This window comes from Theobroma umbraticum, unplaced genomic scaffold (genome assembly GCF_002168275.2).
Source record: "Theobroma umbraticum cultivar Fairchild unplaced genomic scaffold, ASM216827v3 scaffold_44.0, whole genome shotgun sequence".
Lineage (NCBI taxonomy): Eukaryota > Viridiplantae > Streptophyta > Magnoliopsida > Malvales > Malvaceae > Theobroma > Theobroma umbraticum.
In genome coordinates, this window is record NW_018397255.1 from 9095353 (window position 1) to 9115515 (window position 20163).

General features: G+C 32.4%; 3 protein-coding genes across 3 annotated transcripts; 2 read left to right on the plus strand and 1 right to left on the minus strand.

Annotated features, from left to right (window-relative positions):
* Positions 1-261: 261 nt before the first annotated feature.
* LOC110409179 (large ribosomal subunit protein eL13z) lies at positions 262-1839 on the plus strand. Its single transcript, XM_021418448.2, has 5 exons — positions 262-344; positions 441-556; positions 652-785; positions 1209-1367; positions 1460-1839. Exons 2-5 carry the CDS (start codon positions 448-450, stop codon positions 1679-1681), a joined length of 624 nt encoding a protein of 207 aa, XP_021274123.1. The 5' UTR covers positions 262-344; positions 441-447; the 3' UTR covers positions 1682-1839.
* Positions 1840-2534: 695 nt separating this feature from the next.
* LOC110409351 (uncharacterized) lies at positions 2535-4967 on the plus strand. Its single transcript, XM_021418663.2, has 3 exons — positions 2535-3468; positions 3678-4409; positions 4577-4967. Exons 1-3 carry the CDS (start codon positions 3318-3320, stop codon positions 4606-4608), a joined length of 915 nt encoding a protein of 304 aa, XP_021274338.1. The 5' UTR covers positions 2535-3317; the 3' UTR covers positions 4609-4967.
* Positions 4968-12360: 7393 nt separating this feature from the next.
* LOC110410010 (uncharacterized) lies at positions 12361-12876 on the minus strand. The gene has a single exon (XM_089785757.1). It carries the CDS (start codon positions 12874-12876, stop codon positions 12361-12363), a length of 516 nt encoding a protein of 171 aa, XP_089641883.1.
* Between the last annotated feature and the right edge of the window lie 7287 nt (positions 12877-20163).

A 20163-nucleotide genomic window follows, 5' to 3' on the forward strand; every position in this document is an offset into this window, starting at 1 on the left:
ATTAATTTTAGGTTATTTTTTTTAACCTTTCAAAAAACATAACTTTTTACATATGGAAGTAGTATCCGTTTAATACATTTTTGATATTTTTTTTAGTAATTCTCCTATTTTGGGCCTCCAGAGTATTGGCCCATTTCAGTTTGGATATACATATATGTACAAACCCACTCCTTTTACACCGTCAGATTGCTAGGGTTAAGTGAACAGCCGTCAGATCTAAACCAGAAGCAGTATATAAATATGCTGCAGTCGAGAAAAACCCTAAAAAGAGGGCTAAAGGGGGTTCATTCTTCTTTGCGCCGATCCTCCACCATCTCTCTCTCCCCAGCCACCTCCAACCGAAGGTCCTCCGCTTATTTCCTTTCATTTCTTATTCTCATTTTTTCATTTCCTCGTTATAATCATTTGACATTTTGGTTTGTATTTGCATGAAATTTCAGGTAAGTCATGGTTAAGCATAACAATGTTATACCCAATGGCCACTTTAGGAAGCACTGGCAGAACTATGTGAAAACTTGGTTCAATCAGCCGGCAAGAAAGGCCAGAAGAAGGATTGGTGGGTCTTTTGTCACTATGGCTTTTCTGTTTTGTTTTCCTGTTAAGAGAATTAGTGGCTAAAATTGACGTGTAATGGGGTTTTGGGATTTCCAGCAAGGCAAAAGAAGGCGGTAAGGATCTTTCCAAGGCCAACTTCTGGACCTCTTCGCCCAATTGTTCATGGCCAGACTTTGAAGTACAACATGAAGTTGAGAGCTGGCAAGGGTTTCACTCTTGAAGAGCTTAAGGTATGCTGTTTTATTTTCTCCATTTCTTTTTCTTTTTATTTGTTTTGCAATTTTGGGTTATTTTTAGAAGGCCTCGATCTCTTAAGTGTAGTATTTATTCTCAGTAATTGTAGAACCTTGATTGAACCTCGATCTCTTAGGATCTCTTAACTTCCTTTGAACTGCTCACACTAATTTCAAGTGAGTAAAGAAATATTTTGTCTCTCTGCCTATGAGAACTTTAAATATTATTAACGCCTTTATCGGCAATCAAGTTTAAAATTGAACAGTTAAGAATTAAAATAATCAATGAATTCTGCCGGTTCTTTTATAAATGTGTATAGGGATCCGTGTTGCAGATATGATGGATGAATTATAATTCCCACCTGCTGTAGTTTGCATGTGCTTGTAACGAATGTGACACTCATCTTATTTTCTAATCAGGCTGCTGGTATTTCAAAGAAACTTGCACCTACCATTGGTATCGCAGTTGATCACCGCCGTAAGAACCGATCACTTGAGGGTCTTCAAGCCAATGTTCAGAGGCTTAAGACGTACAAGGCCAAACTAGTTGTCTTCCCAAGACGTGCGCGCAAGTTTAAGGTATTTTTATGTTGCCTATCTGCAGTGATTAATTGTTAATCCTTTATCTTTGTTTAGTGCATTTTAACTTTTTTTATTCTGTGTTTCTATAGGCTGGTGATTCTGCTGCTGAGGAGCTTGCAACTGCAACCCAAGTCCAAGGACCATACATGCCTATTTCTCTTGAGAAGCCTTCTGTTGAGCTTGTGAAGGTCACAGAGGAGATGAAGTCATTCAAGGCCTATAACAAGCTCCGTGTTGAACGAATGAATGAGCGCCATATTGGTGCCAGAATGAAGAAGGCGGCTGAGGCTGAGAAAGAAGACAAGAAGTAAGGTTGCTTTTTGAGGGCTTTGTTTTTGTTATTTTACTGGTTTAAGACATTAGTTTTGTTTTCATATTATCAGTGAGTTGAAGCAGGTTTAGAAAACCTTTGGTATTACGTTTGTAATCCTGTTTTGGAGAATTTTATTAAATTGAGAAGTTTTTGCAATTCCTTGGCATTATGAAGTTGTTGGTAAGTTGTTTATTTTGTTTTTAGAAGCTGGTGATTTGGTTAATTGGTTTGTTGTTAGATGCATCATTTGGACTCTTGATAAACAGGATTGAAACAGGATTGTCATGGATATATCCCATTCACATCAGCAATTAAATTAGATGGTTGGATGGTAATAGAATGTGTAAATTTGTTAATTTAATTACTATGGTTAAAAGGAAATGATTTGTGGACGTGATTTCAAATGGAGGGGGATGAACAGCAGACCAATAGAATATGCTTTGTTGTTCACTTCCCCCATCTAAATCTAAGTTACCGATCTGAAGTGATAGGAATCTCTTTTGCGTTAGAATGGCTCAAGATCAATGAAAGCACCGGAATCTTCGTCAAATGTTAGAATCAACTGCGAATATGAGGCAGTAAAATGGAGGTTGCAGAAAACCCCATTATTCGTTCTTGGTGCTTTATCCATTTTAACCCTTTATATTGTGAAAAAGCTTATCAACTTGCTTCCAAAGAGTACATAGATAATATGATTTAGTGAACTGAGAACCTAATAATATTTGAATTCAAGTTAAATTTCAAATGCTTTAGCAAAGTTGGCTCAGTGAGTGGCGAGGATTGATGTTCTGTCTTACAGGTTGATGGCCGCCCTATAAGTTTGAACTCTATTGAGGACTTAATATCCATATGACGTACAAGAGAGTTTACAATGTAATCTTCTGGCCAAAGTAGAAGAAATATATTCCAGGCAAGGATTTTGAAGGTTTAGTTTGGAGTGGCGTCTTCGGAATTGCAATGCCTTTAGCAATAAGCATAAGATAATGCCCATCTTTTGCTCAAGTCTTTTCTCCTCCCATGGATTATTATCTTTTGCTTCGTGTTCATGCGCATGCCAAATCACCATGATATGGCTTCCAGAGCTTTCAAAACCAAATTATTTGAATGCGTGTAATACGTGTGCAACTTCACAGAGAAGCTTTAAGAAACTTAAGATGGATCTGCCACATCCCTGAAGCTTCAGTTCGGTACGGGGATGACTTGGAAAAATGCAAGAATGCAAATACAATGTTTAATACTGTGTTTCCTGTTGAAGTTTGGTTCTTTCCTGCATGCATTACTGTTTGCTGGAACATTTCGCTAGGATGGTTTTCAGGATTCTAGATGAGAGGATTCCAGACAAAGTGCTCTTTGACTTTGAGTGGAAAGCAAGCAAAACGAAAGTACAAGACCTCAAAATTTTTCTCCCTATTTTCCTCCATCGCCAAGCAAGCATATATTCTAACTAGCTAAAAGAAGTGCATTCCATTTATTCTTAGCCCATCTATGTGTTAGTGTGACAATACCAACTATTGGCTTGGAATCTTCTTTAGTTTTCCTATGTTGATAATTCAGCTTTCCGGCCCGCTTCTTTTGCTCCATTCTCCTTTTCCCTGTTAGCTAAATGTCCTTGGCTCGTTTAACATTCTATATTTATGCACCTAGTTCATCCCCAAAGAGTTGGTCATCTCAGTCAGTACTCTCAAGCTTTGCTCAGAGCCATGGATGCAAGGGGGCACTATCCAAGATTGCTCCTTTCGGTCGTATGCATTTCCATTTTACCCACCATTCTCTTCACTAGCTGTGGTATGTAAATTCCCCCCCAATCATATATATCCTTTATTTTTCTCTTTTTGAGTCAGATTCAATTCCAAGTTTTTGATAAATCTACATGAAGGATTTATCATCTAAACATATTTACACTCTCTAAGGTTGAATGTAGTCTGTTAGAGTGTTATTTTTTGCACTATATGTATGGTTCATACATTTGTTTCTTGTGTCTTGTTTTTTATTAGATGCCAGAATTGTGGTTCACATATGGAAGCAACAAGGCTCAAAGCTCCAGAAAAGTCCAATCAGCGACTTGATCAACAGACTAAAAATAACAAATCGTGTCAACTCCAATGTTGATCCATATACCATAAACTCACCTTTCTATTTACCACCTTTTGACTCACTATCACCACTTCCTCAGCCTGACCACTCTCCTCCGTTTTATCAGTACCCTCCATTCAACCCACAATCACCTTCCATCCGTCCGCCATCTCCAATGAGCTACGGACTAGCAACTCCTCCACCACCTGGTTACATTCACACCCCTCCAGCAAATCCCCCTGAACATGGGCTCAGTCCACCTAGCATTTTCCCAAGTCCTCCTCAATATCAGCCTAGCCCACCAAAACATGTTCCCAGCCCCCCTAAACATGTTCCAGGCCCACCCATTTATGAACCGCCAATGGTGAACCCACAGCCTTTGGGGCCGCCCCCTCCAAGCAAAGCGTCAAAGTCTGGTGTTTGGTGTGTTGCTAAGCCGACCGTACCTGATCCGATAATCCAGGCAGCCATGGACTATGCATGTGGGTCTGGTGCAGATTGCAAGTCTATCCAGCCGAATGAGGCCTGCTTTCAACCCAATACATTGATTTCGCATGCTTCATATGCTTTCAACAGCTACTGGCAAAACACCAAGGGGACAGGTGGAACTTGTGACTTTGGAGGGACTGCCATGCTTGTTACCGTTGATCCTAGTAAGTTTGATTTAATGCCACAATCTCTACTTCCCAATATGCAAATAGAAATATTATTCCAAAGATTTATTCATCTTTTCGTGTTTCTTTTTCTTTAAATACTTGGTTAACTTTAAGATATGTATTTGCTCATTTTAATAACATTTTTGTAATGAAAAATGTGACAGGTTCTGAGAAGTGCCAGTTCAGCTACAGTTGATTGCTGAAGAGAGAAAGCCCCAATTTAAAAGACCAATCAACCCTTAAGTCCAGTACTTTCTATTTCAGAGGAGTTTGAACCAGCAGTACTTTTGCTAGACGTGATTCTATTTATAGATGTAGCATTTTGGTTGTTGAACTGCTTAGCTGAAACTGTTAGCTTGTTTGCTACCTTCTGTGAACCGGATAGAGTTTGAAGTATAGTATTTTTATATGATGTATAAACAAGTCCCGGGCAATTTATATTTTACAGCATAATGTATAAACAAAAACCTGCAGAGAATAATGTGGAATAGACTTATTCCCAAAGTTTCTTTGCTGCTCAAGCTGGACATAAACATTAAATTTATTGATTAGGCATTGGCATTTGTCAAAAACTTCATACTATCTTAAAGCACAGGGCAATTAGTTTAATTGATCAATTTCATCATTCTAATTATAGAATTCAATTCTAATCATATCAATTAAGTATACTGGTTTTAAAATATTTATTTAAATTATGTTTCTTACTGAAATCTGGTATTGGTACATTAATCTGATTGACATTTATATTGTCAACTGTGCCAAATCAAATAAGTTTATCATCCTTAGCCTATAGTTAAATCAAAGCATCAAACTAAGTTGTTAAATTTATAGAACAATGTAGGTTCAATTCGAAGAAGAAATTAAAAGTTTTCAAGAAAGGCAACAAAGAGATTTTTTTTTCTCTAAAAATGGCTGAAAAAAAATAAACTTCTAGATTTTCAAGAGTAATATATACCTTTATACTCACTAAGCAATATCTACCTATTAGAGATTTTCTTGTACATACCTTTCAACCCGTTAATTTGCATTTGTAAACTTGATTAAACTTAATACAATGATGAAGAAAAGAAAAGATCACGAAATAAATTAAGAAATCCCACTACCAATTACATTAATAATTACAAGAGGAAAGCCATCCCAAAACAAAGGTTCTTCGAGGTCAGTTGCAATTGTAGCAATGATGATTGCAGCATCATTGGAATATTCATATATCTGACGAACCTTCACATTTTGAAAATTTCAAATATATTCATAGCAATCTGTGAGAGTACTTGTATATACTTCTAAAAATGGTGTGGCTTGTTGACTGGCAAGCATTTGGATCACGTGTGATTGATATATATCCTACGATTTCAATATAATTGATGCCATACGTTATAGCTATAATGAGCCATGGTGCAAAGCAGTCAATTCCACCATTGTAAGGTCTTTGCAATTTGGCAACTGTCTTGCAGAGGCTACTTTGAATACAACGTTTTGATCACGAAGAATGAACCCAGAGCCACCACCGTGAAGACCAATTACATCCAACAAAATAGAGTTTCTATGAGTCATCAGATGCTAGAATCCATGAGACGCGATTCTCCAACTTATCTTGGTTATTATGTAAGATTTATTGTGAAGAACTTGTTATCAAAAGAGGGTTGAAGTGATCACTCATGAGCAATATATGACCTTAAGAAGGCTAATGACTTGTACAAATCCACTCTATGAACATAATTAAGGAAAAAGAAGTTATACATGATAAGAGGTACATTGATATGGCACACAAACTAGGTCAAAATACAATATCCAAAATATCGACATAAAATTTTTTATCATATTGATTTTAGTGAAGTATATTTCTTTTTAGTTATGGTAACAAATAAGATAATTAGTTTTTTATTTTCTTTCATAATTTACAAAGACCAACAATAGGATTTGTTTTTACAATCTAGTACAACCAGCTGTAATAGAGATTAGTGGTCAACATGTTGATCTAGCACTATTAATGAGTAGGTTTTCATTTGGTGCACCATACCGAACCTGTAAGTGACTAGATCTAATTACAAATACTCTAGATGGGAACAATCAATGATAAATGTGAGGATCTATTGCTATTACAACCAGATCAGTAGTCGAGGATTATGCATGAAATTAGCATATAAAAAAAATAGTGAATTGTGACTTAACCATCAATCACGAGCATCAAAGATGATAAAAAAATATAATTGGTTATGTTAATTTTGATAATCTTTTTGGGTAAGGACATTCGATGTAAAATGTTTATACTCTTGTTGATATTTGATAACATAACACATGTACATGAACATTTAAGTACAAGAAATGGTTTTAACATATTGTTTTGTTACCTGACCAAGATTTCGGTGGTAACAATTTGTTACCCAATTTGAAGTGCAAATACCTAAACTAAGGAGTCTAGATGAATTACCTTGAGTAATAAATAGGGCAATGTGACAAGGAGAATAGGAACAGATAACCTGTTTTAGCAAAACCTCAATATCACTTAAAGTGAAAGCAGTATTTCTTTCTGATGCAACAATGATGATGGATGAAGATCCATATGTTTAAAAATCTCCCTTAGATTTAGAGGTTCCACCTAGAGGTTTTAGTGGGTACACATGACTATTTTAAATAATAATTCCAACCTTGCAACAATGCTTACAGTCAATCGTGCAACAATCAGAAAAGTTGTGACCTTTTTGGCAATGATTCTTGCAGAACTTAGCTCCAGACTTATGGTTTGATGGCCTAGAATGAGTTGTAGCAAGAGCAACGCCAGTTTGTGAAAATTTATCTAGGCCAAAATGCGTCTCCTCAAAAGTAGTTTCTTAGACAGTAGCATCTAGTGTCAAAAGTGGTATTCAATTAGCAATTATGTATTGACAGCTTCATATTCCGGACGAAAATCCTTAATAACTTGAACAAGATGAAGACAATCCTTATTGATTTTAACATGAGTAAATTAATTCCAAATAGGTTAAACTTGGGAAAAAAATTTGATCGTTTTTAGGTCGGATTGCAATTTGAGAAGTAGTCCACAACTGATAATAGTGAGCAAGTCTAGAAAATTTATACCTAGTGGCTTGAAAATCTCAAATCACTTTCGTTCTCTCAAAATCAGCAAATTGAATATGACTAGTCGGAACAGAGGTGTTAATAAAACCACGTCAGGATATGATGATTTTAACTATGCTAATCTTCAAGTAGCAATCTCATCAACCCCACTTGTGGGTTGAACAATGTCCTTGGTGACATTGTTCCAAAGTTTGCATCCAATATAAAAAGTTCTGATACCTTGGATCCATATTCCCTTGTGTATAATAGTATTTTTGAACTTTACAGTTGTTAGATAGATAAGAACTTATTTTTTAAAAAAATAAATAAATTTAATCTAAGATTAGAATAACATTTTAAAAATTTGATTCAAATAGATGACCAATCACATTTAAATAAAAAAATAATAATGACAACCCTAGTACATATCGAACAGTTAGATTTTCAAACTTATAGATTATGACATTGTTCATTAAATTGTATTTTCCCAAAAAATTATTTTAACTATGGATATTGTGTGGATAACATCAAAAAATAAATTACAAAAACTTTTATGCAAACAAACTTTAAGTTAATTTATTTATTTTAAAATATATAAAAAATAAATAGTAAAACACTATTTTTTTTATTTTTCTTAACTTAATTCTTGCTAAAATAAGCTTAACTTAATGTATATTGGCCCCCTCACTTTGAATCTCGGCTTTGTCCTAAGAAGATTTGAAACAATTTAAAAAGTCAGGAAAGGAAAATAAAAAAAATCAAACTCTTTAAGTCGTGAATTAAATAATTTTTTTTTAAAAAAATCATAAACTAACGAATGATCTACATTTGGAATTCATTGTTCAGCCTTATTAAGGGTGCTATTGTGACCTTTCCATAAATTCAATCAACTAAAATTAAAGGGTTTTACATTTAGCTGATATACCTCTAGCACTTAGGTGGCATTCGTTTTTACATTTCCAGTTATCTTTCCTTTTTTTTTTTTCCTATAGTTCTCTTTCTTGTCTTCTTTCCCTCACATCCTTCCCAACCCTCCTACCCTCCCAACTAGACATTAATTTAAATAATTATACCTTTTCTTTATTTGGTATTCTAGTTGTTAATATAACTAGTGGAAAAGCTGCGGAGCAGGTTTATAGAATTTTATAAAGACTTATATAGGTGTATTTTTTCACAAAATGTATTGAGTTTACAAAATTTTATGAACAATTGATGTTGAAATTTTATAAAATGTATTGGGTTAACAAAATTTTGTAAATTTTTATGTTGATTGTAAATGGATGGTAAAAAATTAATAATCAATGGTAAAAATTGTGAATGTTCTTTCCCAATGTGCTATGATGAAAGCAACATAACTAAAAAGGAGTCAAAGGAATCGAAGGATGGAAGAAAAAACAAAAATCCTGTAATGCGTTTGCCATTTTCTACGAAAAGCTGGAAAAGACCCCCCATTATCAGAAGCAAACCGAAAACATTTGTTAAATACTCCTTTTTAAAAATTGTTTACCATTGTTATCAACTGTGACTATTATCATTGATACGGTAAAATCAATATACTCTAGTTCTTGACGACTGATATTTAACATGTTTACAAATAACATTTGCGGTATAGTTGAAGCCAAATATGAGATTCTTACAATATTCAATGCAAAGAAGTCTGCATATCCTTTCAATTTAGTAGTATACTGCTTTGTAATTAACTCAAGTTTTTTGTTTTGATCATCCATAACTGCATAAAGAGACTGATTCTATAATATTATTGCTACTTAATGAAAAGCCATGTTGCGTCTCATTGTTTTGACCTCCTCTGTCTCATTATTTTGCCTCCTCTAAACAATTTCTAATGGTAAAAAATGAAGTAATGAATTTGGTATCTACACGAGTACAATGACAGAATATTTTAGGCCAAAAAGTTACATATATATATATATATATATAAAATAAAATAACAAATTGCTCTGGTTAATAGGTTAAAGAATTTTCATGCATTTATTTTGAACATGCATACCACAACTTCACAACATCTCAATTTACGACCATTTAATAGTAAAATATCTACATTAGAAGGGTTGCTGAAATCCCAACAATTTATAGTAGGAACCATAAATCTAAATACATTAGCAATCAAGTAACTTCAAAGACTATGTGATAAATTTGCTTAAATCCCTATATATTTCCAAGACCTCCGGAACCTAGCTAGCGAGAGACAAGCATGCATGAGCAAAATGACATATGTGATGAATTTGCAGCTAATCAAGTAACTTTAGAGACTTCAATTATAGTTAGAACCTTATCAAATTTCTTTGCTCGAATAAAAGCTTTCATGACCATACTATAAGTAATCCCATCGGGACTAATACCCTTCAAAACAATTAGAAAATCGAAATTAGAAAAAATGTATCTTGAAAGATTAATTAATGGAGGAAATCAAGAGTCCTACGTTACAAATTATCATGCCTGCCCCAAAATGAAAAAAATAAAGACAAAACAAAAACACTAATTCACCCATATCCATGCATAACATAAAGGGCTCGCACTGTCTCTTATATGGTGGTAAATAGATAATGCCTCCTCATGTCTCCCAGCTATAACAAAGGAATTGTTCAACACATTCAGCATCACAATATAGGGTTCAAAGCCTTTTGCCTCCATGATTAAAAGAATCTTAACTGTCTATTCACGAAACCTCTACAAAACAAAAAGGTTTATAAACCATGCGTGGAAAACAAAATTTCATCCTTTTATCCAATAAATTTTATAGTCACCAACTTGAACTTAAACGTAGTAACTCACCAAAGAATAACCATATCGTTTGTTGAAAAACATAGGAGAAAATAGTTAGGAACAACTAGATAATCTTAAAATTGTAAAAAATCTACAACAAAGGTGAAATAAAAACACTCATCATAGCCGCATTCTTTTTAACAAATTAAAAAGTAAAAGAAAGAGAAAAAGTTACTGGCAAGAGAGGTACCACAACCATTAAGGAAAATTCATTTCATGAGGCCAATATTCTCAGCTGCTTCCCTTAACTTATTCCTGATAAGAAAATGAAAGTGTACTTACATAATTAAGAAAACAAAAAAGCATATTTTAAACATAAGAGATGAATGTTGGCATATATAGTGAAAACCTAATCATTCCCAATGCAATCACCTGCTTACATTTCTTATTGATTCCCGCATGTAATGACCATTTTGGATTACCCATAATCCTCCCCTTGTCTTAATTTTACATAATTTAACATTAATAAAACGATTTAGCTATACATATGACTAATGTAGACAATGGGTTCCTGGATCTTCCACTATAGTAAGGCCACAAATGAAAGATGGAATTAAGAAATTGACTCATAATTAGGAAACATACGTTTGAATCAGTTCTGCATACATGTCAGTAACAGAATTTGTAAATTTGGGCAAGAAAGATTTAGTCAAATAATCGAAAGGTTAACATACATGGAAAAGTGAGAAAGAGGACTTCCTTCTAATATAATTTAGCTTGGGGTGGGAGGATTTGAGGAGTTAATGTCAGAAAAACAGTGGAGACTAAAATTTGATGTCAAAATCTCGGATTTAAGAGTGGTTCATGAATCTCACAGGCACACTGAGATGTAATCTTCCCTGATTTGATCTTAAGCTTTTGTCTAACCACTAAAACCTGTCATAATAAGTCTAAAAACTCAAAATTCCATAGTTTTATAATATCATTTGGGTGATGTTAATACAAAGTATAAACTAAATCAAATTGCTTAAGTTTTCTAAACAGAGAAATTTATGTCATGAGTTCAGCAAAGCATATGATAACCATAACCAGAAACAACATACACAATCAGTTCAAATGTTCTGAAAAAAGCTCCTGAGCTTTATTACTTCAATCAAGTAGACCCCTAAGGTCATTCCCTTTTCTAGTAACTAAAATTCAGCCATCCAAACATCTTAAAGACGCTAAAAAGTCATCACATTTGTTATTTGTAACAATTACACTACAAAAGAAGTAAAATTTTTTAAAATAATAACAATCAAAAAGCCAAAACAAACCACTTTATGGTTTCGTTCAGCATTAGTGGAAACAAAGTCTCGTTCGTGAGGCTTTCCAGGTAGGAAATTCTTCTTCTTGGAAAGAGTTTTACTGGGCTTTGACAAATCCAACAACAACTCAAATATGAAACACAGTATGATGCGCGGAATAATGTTTTCTGGTCTAAAACTCACCCCTAGTAGTTCTCTTTCCTACTTCTGCAGCCGTTGATATTGCACCAAAAAACCAATTAAAAAAAAGATCTTGAAAATAAAAGCCAACTCAAAGGAAACGAAAATAGAGAGAAAGTAATACCAAGTAACAAATAGCCGAAGAAAGTAAAAAAGAAAATCTCGTTGCTCCAAGTTCTCCTCTGCCGTTTTCTTCATGCTTTCTTCTTCTTTCACAACAACAACAACTCTTTTTTCTGCAATCTGGAAGCTTCTAGCTTCCCTCATGATTCAAATTTGCCTCGTCATGATCACCGTCACTATGCCGAAAGAAATATACATGTCGAATGTTCAAAATGCCGATTGTAAAAGACGTAAAATGACCATAATATCATCGACCTGTCGAAGAATGAGATGGCAAGCATGGGCAGAAGGAGAGAGGTGAGGAGGAAAGGAGAAAAAAACGTAAAAAGTTGAAAATACCCTTAAAACATGTTAAAACACCAACAACAGATGATAGATGTAGAAGAAATATGTAGATAGGATTCATCATAATTTAAATTTAGATTGTTAGAAATTGTGGTGAAGAATAATATACATTGCAATATTTCTCTCATGTCCATAACTTTCAACCCATGGATATGCATTTGTAAAACCGATTAACTTTATTAAAATGATGAACAAAAGAAAAGATAAGCAAATTAAGAAATCCAACGACCAATTACATCAGTAACTAAGATATTAGCTATTTCCACAGGAGGGTAGCCATTCCAAAGGGAAGGTTCATCTAGTTCAGTTGAGATTCTAGCAATGTTATTTGCAGCATCATTCGAATATTCGAATATTTGGCGAACCTTCACACTTCGGAAACTCTTAATATATTTAAAGCAATCTACAAGAATCCTTTGACATATTTTCGAAAAAGGTATGGCTTGACCTACAAGCATTTGAATCACGGATGATTGATCTCCTTCAATTTCAATATAATCGACTCCATACTGTATGGCAATAAGAAGCCCATAGTGCAAAGCAATCAATTCTGCCATTATAAGGTTTCTACAATCTTTTAGCGGTGTTGCATAGGCTGCTTTGAATATGCCATTTTGATCACGAAGAACGCACCCAGAACCACCACCATTAGGACTAATGCATCCAGCGAAATTGAGTTTCCATGAGTCATCAGATGATGGAACCCATGCAACATGATGCACTGACATATCTTGGTTACTCTGAAAGATCTTTTTGAAGAAGTTGTTATCAAAATTTATGGTATCAAGTAAGCAAACTTGAGATAAAATATGCTTGAAATGAGCACTCACTAGCAATATTTATATACAACCTTAACAAGGTTAATGATTTGTCCAAATTCACTCCATGAACATAATTTAGGAAAGAAAGTTATATATGGTAAAATGTTCTTGCAAACAATAAAAAGTAGGTCAAAATAAAACATTTTAGTTAAAATGACAGCGAAAATAACGGTTATAAATTTATTACCATATGGATTTTAGTGAAGTAAATCTATATATGTATTTAGTTTTAATAGCAAATATGATAGTTAGTTCTCTTTTTTTTTTCATAATTTAAACAGACCAACCACAAAGTTTTCTACAATTTATTACAACCAACTGTAATAGGGATTGATGGTTAACATGTTGATCTGGCACTATTAATGAGTAGATTATGTTATTGGTGCAATGAATTGGCATTATTAATGAGTAGATTATGCCATTGGTGCACTGAATTAATCTTGTAAAATGGGAACAGTCAATGACATATGTCAAAAACTAATGCGCTAGTGTCATGGTCCACACCAACTTGCGAGGTATTATTTACTTTGGCTCAGCTAAGACTCACAGTTTTATCCCACAAAAGGTGTCTTATAAGTAGAAGGTGACGTGAACCCATAAACGCCTAATCTCACTCTAATACATAATCAATGTGAGGTTCATGGCTCCGATCTAGGACTATAATATCTTCCCTTACCTCCGCGTTGGGATTTTCTCTTCAATGTGGGATTTATGGTTGCATGCTGGACCATTTATTCTCTTTGACGTGGGATTCGAGGCTCCTCACTAGAATCGTGACATCTTCCCTCACTTCAACAAGAGCCCATTATCTTCAATGGCACATTGTTAATACCTTTAAAATCCACTATAATACCAATTATCATAGTCCACACCAAACTATAAGGTATTGTTTGCTTTGGCTTTGTTGAGCATTATGGTTTTTTCTCACCAAAGGTGCCTCATAAGTGTCGTAATGTGCGAGTCCGAGAACTCGACCTCCAAACGCGAGAAAAATCTAAGAGCCGCCACCAATCTTTTTCCTAAGTGTGATTGGCTATCTATGGACTTAATTCTAATCGACGAGGTCTTAAATTAATTTTAAGTCCGTCGAGAGAATTTTAAACTGCTTTATGATTTTTAGGACTAGGTTCGGGAGTACAATTATGCCCAGAAAAGGATTAGTACCCCTTGACATCCGTTCTATAAACAGTACCATTTGATTATATATTATCTTATTGGAGCCTTAATTTTTAAATTTATTATGTTTCCTTAGTTATTATTCATTTATTTTATATTTTATTTTATTAAAATATTTTATTTGACTTTACAAGTGTGATGTGTATATGATGCATTCGTGAAATGTACGATATAAAATTCAAATAATGTTGGACGAATAACTTTTTATCGAGGATACTTTTTGGATCCACCCATCATACTGGTAGGATCCAGGGATATTTTCTCACATAGAGAATTATCCAAAAAACTTGCCTTCGCAATTTTGACTAATAAATCCCATCTTCGGGATTATCGTATGCTTTTTTTAGAAAAAGTTATGTTTTTGTGAATGTAAACCTAAAAAGCTTTTTTATTGAAGATATTGCCTGAGCCCTCCCATCATACTGGTTGGACTCGAGAAATTCCTTTCACCTAGAAAACTTTTCGAAGAAAATTCACCTTTGCAATACTTTTTGAAAAATCCTATCATCGAGACTTATACTCGTATGCATAAGTATCTATATGTCATGACATTTACGATGCAATAATGATATATGCTATACTTATGAAATTCAATATTTTATATCCAAATCTTCTTATATTTTCTTTGTTATTTCTTTAAGATTTTCCTTTTTTATTGTTCTCTTTAATTATATATTTCTATATTATTTAGGTGTATGCCTATTTTATTATAAAATTTTTTTATTCAAACTCTATGGTCCTTTAAATAGAATTTTTTTTTTATGATTGGGAGAGGAGGAATTCGAATCCTACTCTTTAGGTAGGGGGATAATGCACCAACTACTAAGCCAAATGCTCGGGTGCCTTTAAACAGGATGTTTCATTTCATAATTGTATATGTTTTGATCCAATGCTTCCTCATTTTATTATCTATCATATTCCCTTTAATAACTCCTATAAATTTATTCTATATATTTTATATAACCTAATATATTCATTATTATGAATTTCCATCATTGAATATTTTATTTATATATTTATTTAGTTATTGTTATGAGTATTATTTTTACAATTTTCTATTTATCTTTTGACAACTTAAACAAGTATATGTCATTTATTCTTTTATGTTTAGTATATTTGTATCTTTATTTTGACTAATTTATTATTCAATAATTTTTGTTTATTTAAAATTAGAAACATCAAAATTTTAGAATCAAGACCCTCCTATTGTACTGGTGGGGTCTTAATTTAATTCTCGAGCTTAGGGAAAATTCTTTTAGAATTGCGACTCCTCGCATTCTGAACGTACATCCCATCATCGGTATTACTTATATATTATTTTTTTGATTAATATTTAAGACTCACTTTCCTATACTTTCTTAACTATTAATATTGACCCAAGACATAGATTTTATTATTATAATTAATATTTTCTTTATCTCACCATTTTAACCCCTATCAACAAGCATCTACTTTTTCTTCTATTTTATTACCATATTTTTTCATTTTACTTATTTATTTTATTTTTTATTAATCATTTACCTATTCCGATATCCTTTTTCCTTATTTTCCCTCTTTTTCTTTTATCTTTTTCCTTCTCTATTTATTTTTTCTTCTTTTCTAACTAAACTAAATCTATTACTATAACTATATTTTTTTGGGACCTTTATTCACTATTTATATATATATTTCAACCTAATTTGTCATATTTATAAATACATACTTTTCTAAGTTCCAAAAAAAAATAGTTTATGACAAAAATATCTAAAACATTTTTACTACTTTCTGCTATTAAAGTCATTATTTTCATATTCCTCGGTTTGTTTTAATTCTCTAATCCTAAAATATTATCTAAAAATCTTATAACACTATGATAAAATGAATGAAATTCACCCTATATCTTTAAGCAAACAAATTTGAATTAAACAAAGTGAGCAAGACCCAAACACCAAGCTACAACAACCCCAAATAGCCCAAATCACAACAAAATCTACCAAAGGAAAAAGCTTTTACCTGATTGGGTTAAATTGGCCCAAACTAGACAACCTGGCCCGTAGTTCGTTCCAACTGCACCATCCGGTGCCTTGTACAGCAGCAACTTAAGTGCCGCAAACGACGTCATTTAGAGCAGCGAAAGAGAACTCTAGACAGATTCAAAATGGTGTCGTTTCACACGCCCCAGCACTAGATACTTAAACCTCCTTTTCTCTTCTTTCTCCCTATTTTCCTTTCTTTTGTTTTGTTGTCTAACCGCCGATTCCCTTCTGTCTAAACGTTTCCTTTCCTTTCTTTCACTCCTTTCTCACTAGTAATCGTACCCAAGAACCCTTTGAATCGCACTCCCCTCGCCGACCGTTCACTCTCCTCCCTCTTCGTCTCCCAAATGAGCCCTTTCTCTCCTCGTCGATGATCGATATACCGAACCCAAAAAAAACTTTAGCTCTCATTCTCCTTTAGTCGGCCTTCCAAAGATCAAACCTCTAAAACTTTAAATCTTTCTTCCCCTTTAAAAAAACGAAACCAGAAATCCTAACACTATTCACTACCTTTCTCATTTTTTAGCTTTTTTTATATCTTTTCGCTCTTCTCTTTTTTTTATTGGGGTTGTTTCTGGTCGCTAAACTACCTAGGGTTTTTCTTTCTTTTTTTCGTTTTTTAGCCGTTAGGGTTTTTCTAGGATTTAGGGGCATTATATATCTACCCTGGATGCTGGGGATGCAGCCACCTAGGCGCCCCTCAGCATCGGAGGGCTACTGCCAGATGGGAAAATTTTGCATCTGGCGAGACAATTGCTTCTGAGCTGTTGCCTCTCTCTCTTGTTTCTTATTGTTTTTCATTTATTGTTCTTCTGATTTCTAGATTGTTCTGAAGCTTTTTAGTTTTATTTACTTTTTATTAATCTTAACCTTGCTTAGGTGGTTTAATCTTTTTTCGGCCAAATTGTTCCTACCGGGCTGGTTTGTTGTCAACCCAATAGTAGGTTTCCATTACCAGGCCCAATTTAAATAACCACTAAAGTAAATGGTGCAAAAATAAAAATTAAAAAAAATAAAAAATAGCGTTTACATTAAGATGAAAGTGATGTAACTTTTTAAATATCTAATTTTATTTTAGTATATAATTGATGCGATATTTATGATTTTTTTTAAGTTCGTGATATTGTCCGATTCTTTGTTCGGAGCTTTTTTTTATATGAAATTTATATTTCTCAACCGAGGCTTTATATTCCTTTTGATGTGGAATTTAAGATTTTTTATTGGGATTGTGATTAGCAATTTGATACAATAGTCGAGGGTTAGGTTTGAAATTGGCGTATTAAAAGATAGTGAATAGAGGCTTGATCACAAATCACAAGTATAAGATATGATAAAAATATCATTAACAATGTTAATTTTGATGATCTTTTTAGATAGAGACAAGATTGAAATTATAAATTAAATGTGACGGTAAAATTGTCTTAAAAACATAAATGAAAACATGAGTTAGAATATAACTTTTGAGTTACAAATGATATTAGGAATAAATAACAGTTATAAAATTTATCATCATATTCATTTTAGTGAAGTAAATTTTTATTTTTTTAATTTTGAATGTAATAAATGAGATAACAATTCCTTTTTTCATAATTTAAAAAGACCAAATAAAAACTATTCAACTATCTAATATAGCCAACTATAATAGAGATTAGTGGTCAACATGTTTATTTGTCATTATTGATAAACAGAACATCTCATTGGTGCACTAAATTTTTCTTGTAAGTGATTAAATCTAATTTAAAAAAAAAATTCTAAATTGGCATTGATGTTGATATGGCTATATTATTTATCCAACGATCTAATATCACAATAACTAGATTGAGTACTAGAGAATTAGATTTGGAATTGGCATATCACATGTTAGGGTATAATGGCTTGACCATAAATCTCAAACATTGGAGATGATTGAAAATGATCATTGATAACATTAATTTTGATGATTTTTTGGGAAATGACAAGATTGATATTACAAAGAGAATATGTAGGTAAAATTGTCCTAAAAACAATATAAGAAAATAGCTTATACTATGACAATAATTTATTTAGGACAATAGTAAAATAAAAACAACTATAAAATTAATTACCATATTGAATTTATTGAAGTAAATCTTTATCTTTTACTTTTGATAGTAACAAATGGCATAACTACTTCATTTTTCATAATTTAAAGAGACTAACTATAAGTTATTCTGTTATATAACACAACCAGCTATAATATAGATTGGTGGTTAATATGTTGATTTGTCATTAATGTTGATGAGCAAAAACATTGGTGCACTTAATTGCTCTTGTAAGCGATTAGATCTAGTTAAAAGCATTCTACATAAGCATAGTTTTTGACAAGATTATTTCATTTATGCAAGAATTTAATGTCACAACAACAAAATCGAATATTGAAGAATTAAATTTTGGATTGGCATAAAAAAGAATTAGTGAATAATGAGTTAACCATAAATCACAAGTGTTATTAGACCATAATATTGGAGATGATTGAAAATGATCATTGAAGACCTTAAATTTGATGATTTTTTGGGCAAGGACAAGGTTGAAATTAATATGGAAGTAAAATTAATTTAAAAACAATATATAAGAACATAATAGATTACAATACAATATTTTCGTTAAAAATGACATTAGAAAAAAAACAACTATAAAATTTATTACCATATCGGTTTCAATGAAGTAAATCTTTATTTTTTTACTTTTGACAATAACAAATGAAAAAACTATGTTTTCATGATTTAAAGAGACCAACTACATAATATTTTACCATCTAGCACATTAAGCTATAACAGGGATTGGTATTCAATATGTTGATCTGTCATTATTGATGGGTAAATCATGCCATTGGGGCACTGAATTAGTCTTATAAGTTATTAAATCTAGTTAAGAACATTCTATATCAGCATAATTTTTTATAAAATTATAATCATTTATGCAACAATATAATGTCACAACAACCAAATTGAGTAATAGAGAATTAGATCTGGAATTCACATTTAAAAATTAGTCAATAATGAGTTACCATAAATCACAAAAATTATTTGACCATACATCACAACATTGAAAATAATTGAAAATGATCATTGATGACCATAATTTTGATAAGTTTTTGAGTAGGTTCAAGGTAAGAGTTACAAAGAAAATGTGGAGGTAAAACTATCTTCAAAACAACATATAAGAAAATAAGTTAGACTATACCATTTTCGTTAGACAATAGTTAAAAATAACAATTATAAAATTTATTATTGTATTGGCTTTTAGTGAAATAAAATTTAATATTTTACTTTGTTAAATTTTGCTTTGAGTTGGAAATTTTTATCTTTTACAATCTACCATAGCCAATTGTAATAGGAATTGGTTGATCTATCATTGTTGATTAGCGAAACATGTCATGGTGCACTGAATTGGTCTTGTAAGTGGTTAGTTCTAAAAGCATTTTAGATTGACACAGTCGTTAATAAGGTTATATCATTTATATATGCAACAATCTAACATCACAACAATGAGATCGAGTTATAGAGAATTAGATTCGGTATTGACATATCACTAATAAGTGAATAATGACTTGAGTATAAATGACAAGCATTACTTCTCCATAATTCCCAAGCATTGGAGATGATTGAAAGTGATCATTGATGAACTTAATTTTGATTATTTTTTGTGCAAGGACAAAATTAAGAGGAAAAATTGTCTTAAAAACAATATAAGAAAATGTGTCATAATACAATATTTTAGTTAAAAGTGACAATAGTAAAAAAAAATAGTTATAAAATTTATTACTATATTGATTTTAGTGAAGTAAATCTTTATTTTATACCTTTGATGTTAACAAATGAGATAAATAATCCCTTTTTCATAATTTAAAGAGACCAATTACACAATATTTACTATATAGCATAGTTAACTGTAACATGGATTGGTGGTTAACATGTTAATATAAGGATGTCAACAGGTATAGTACTTGTTATTTTTAAGGTACACTAACTCGAACCGTATCATC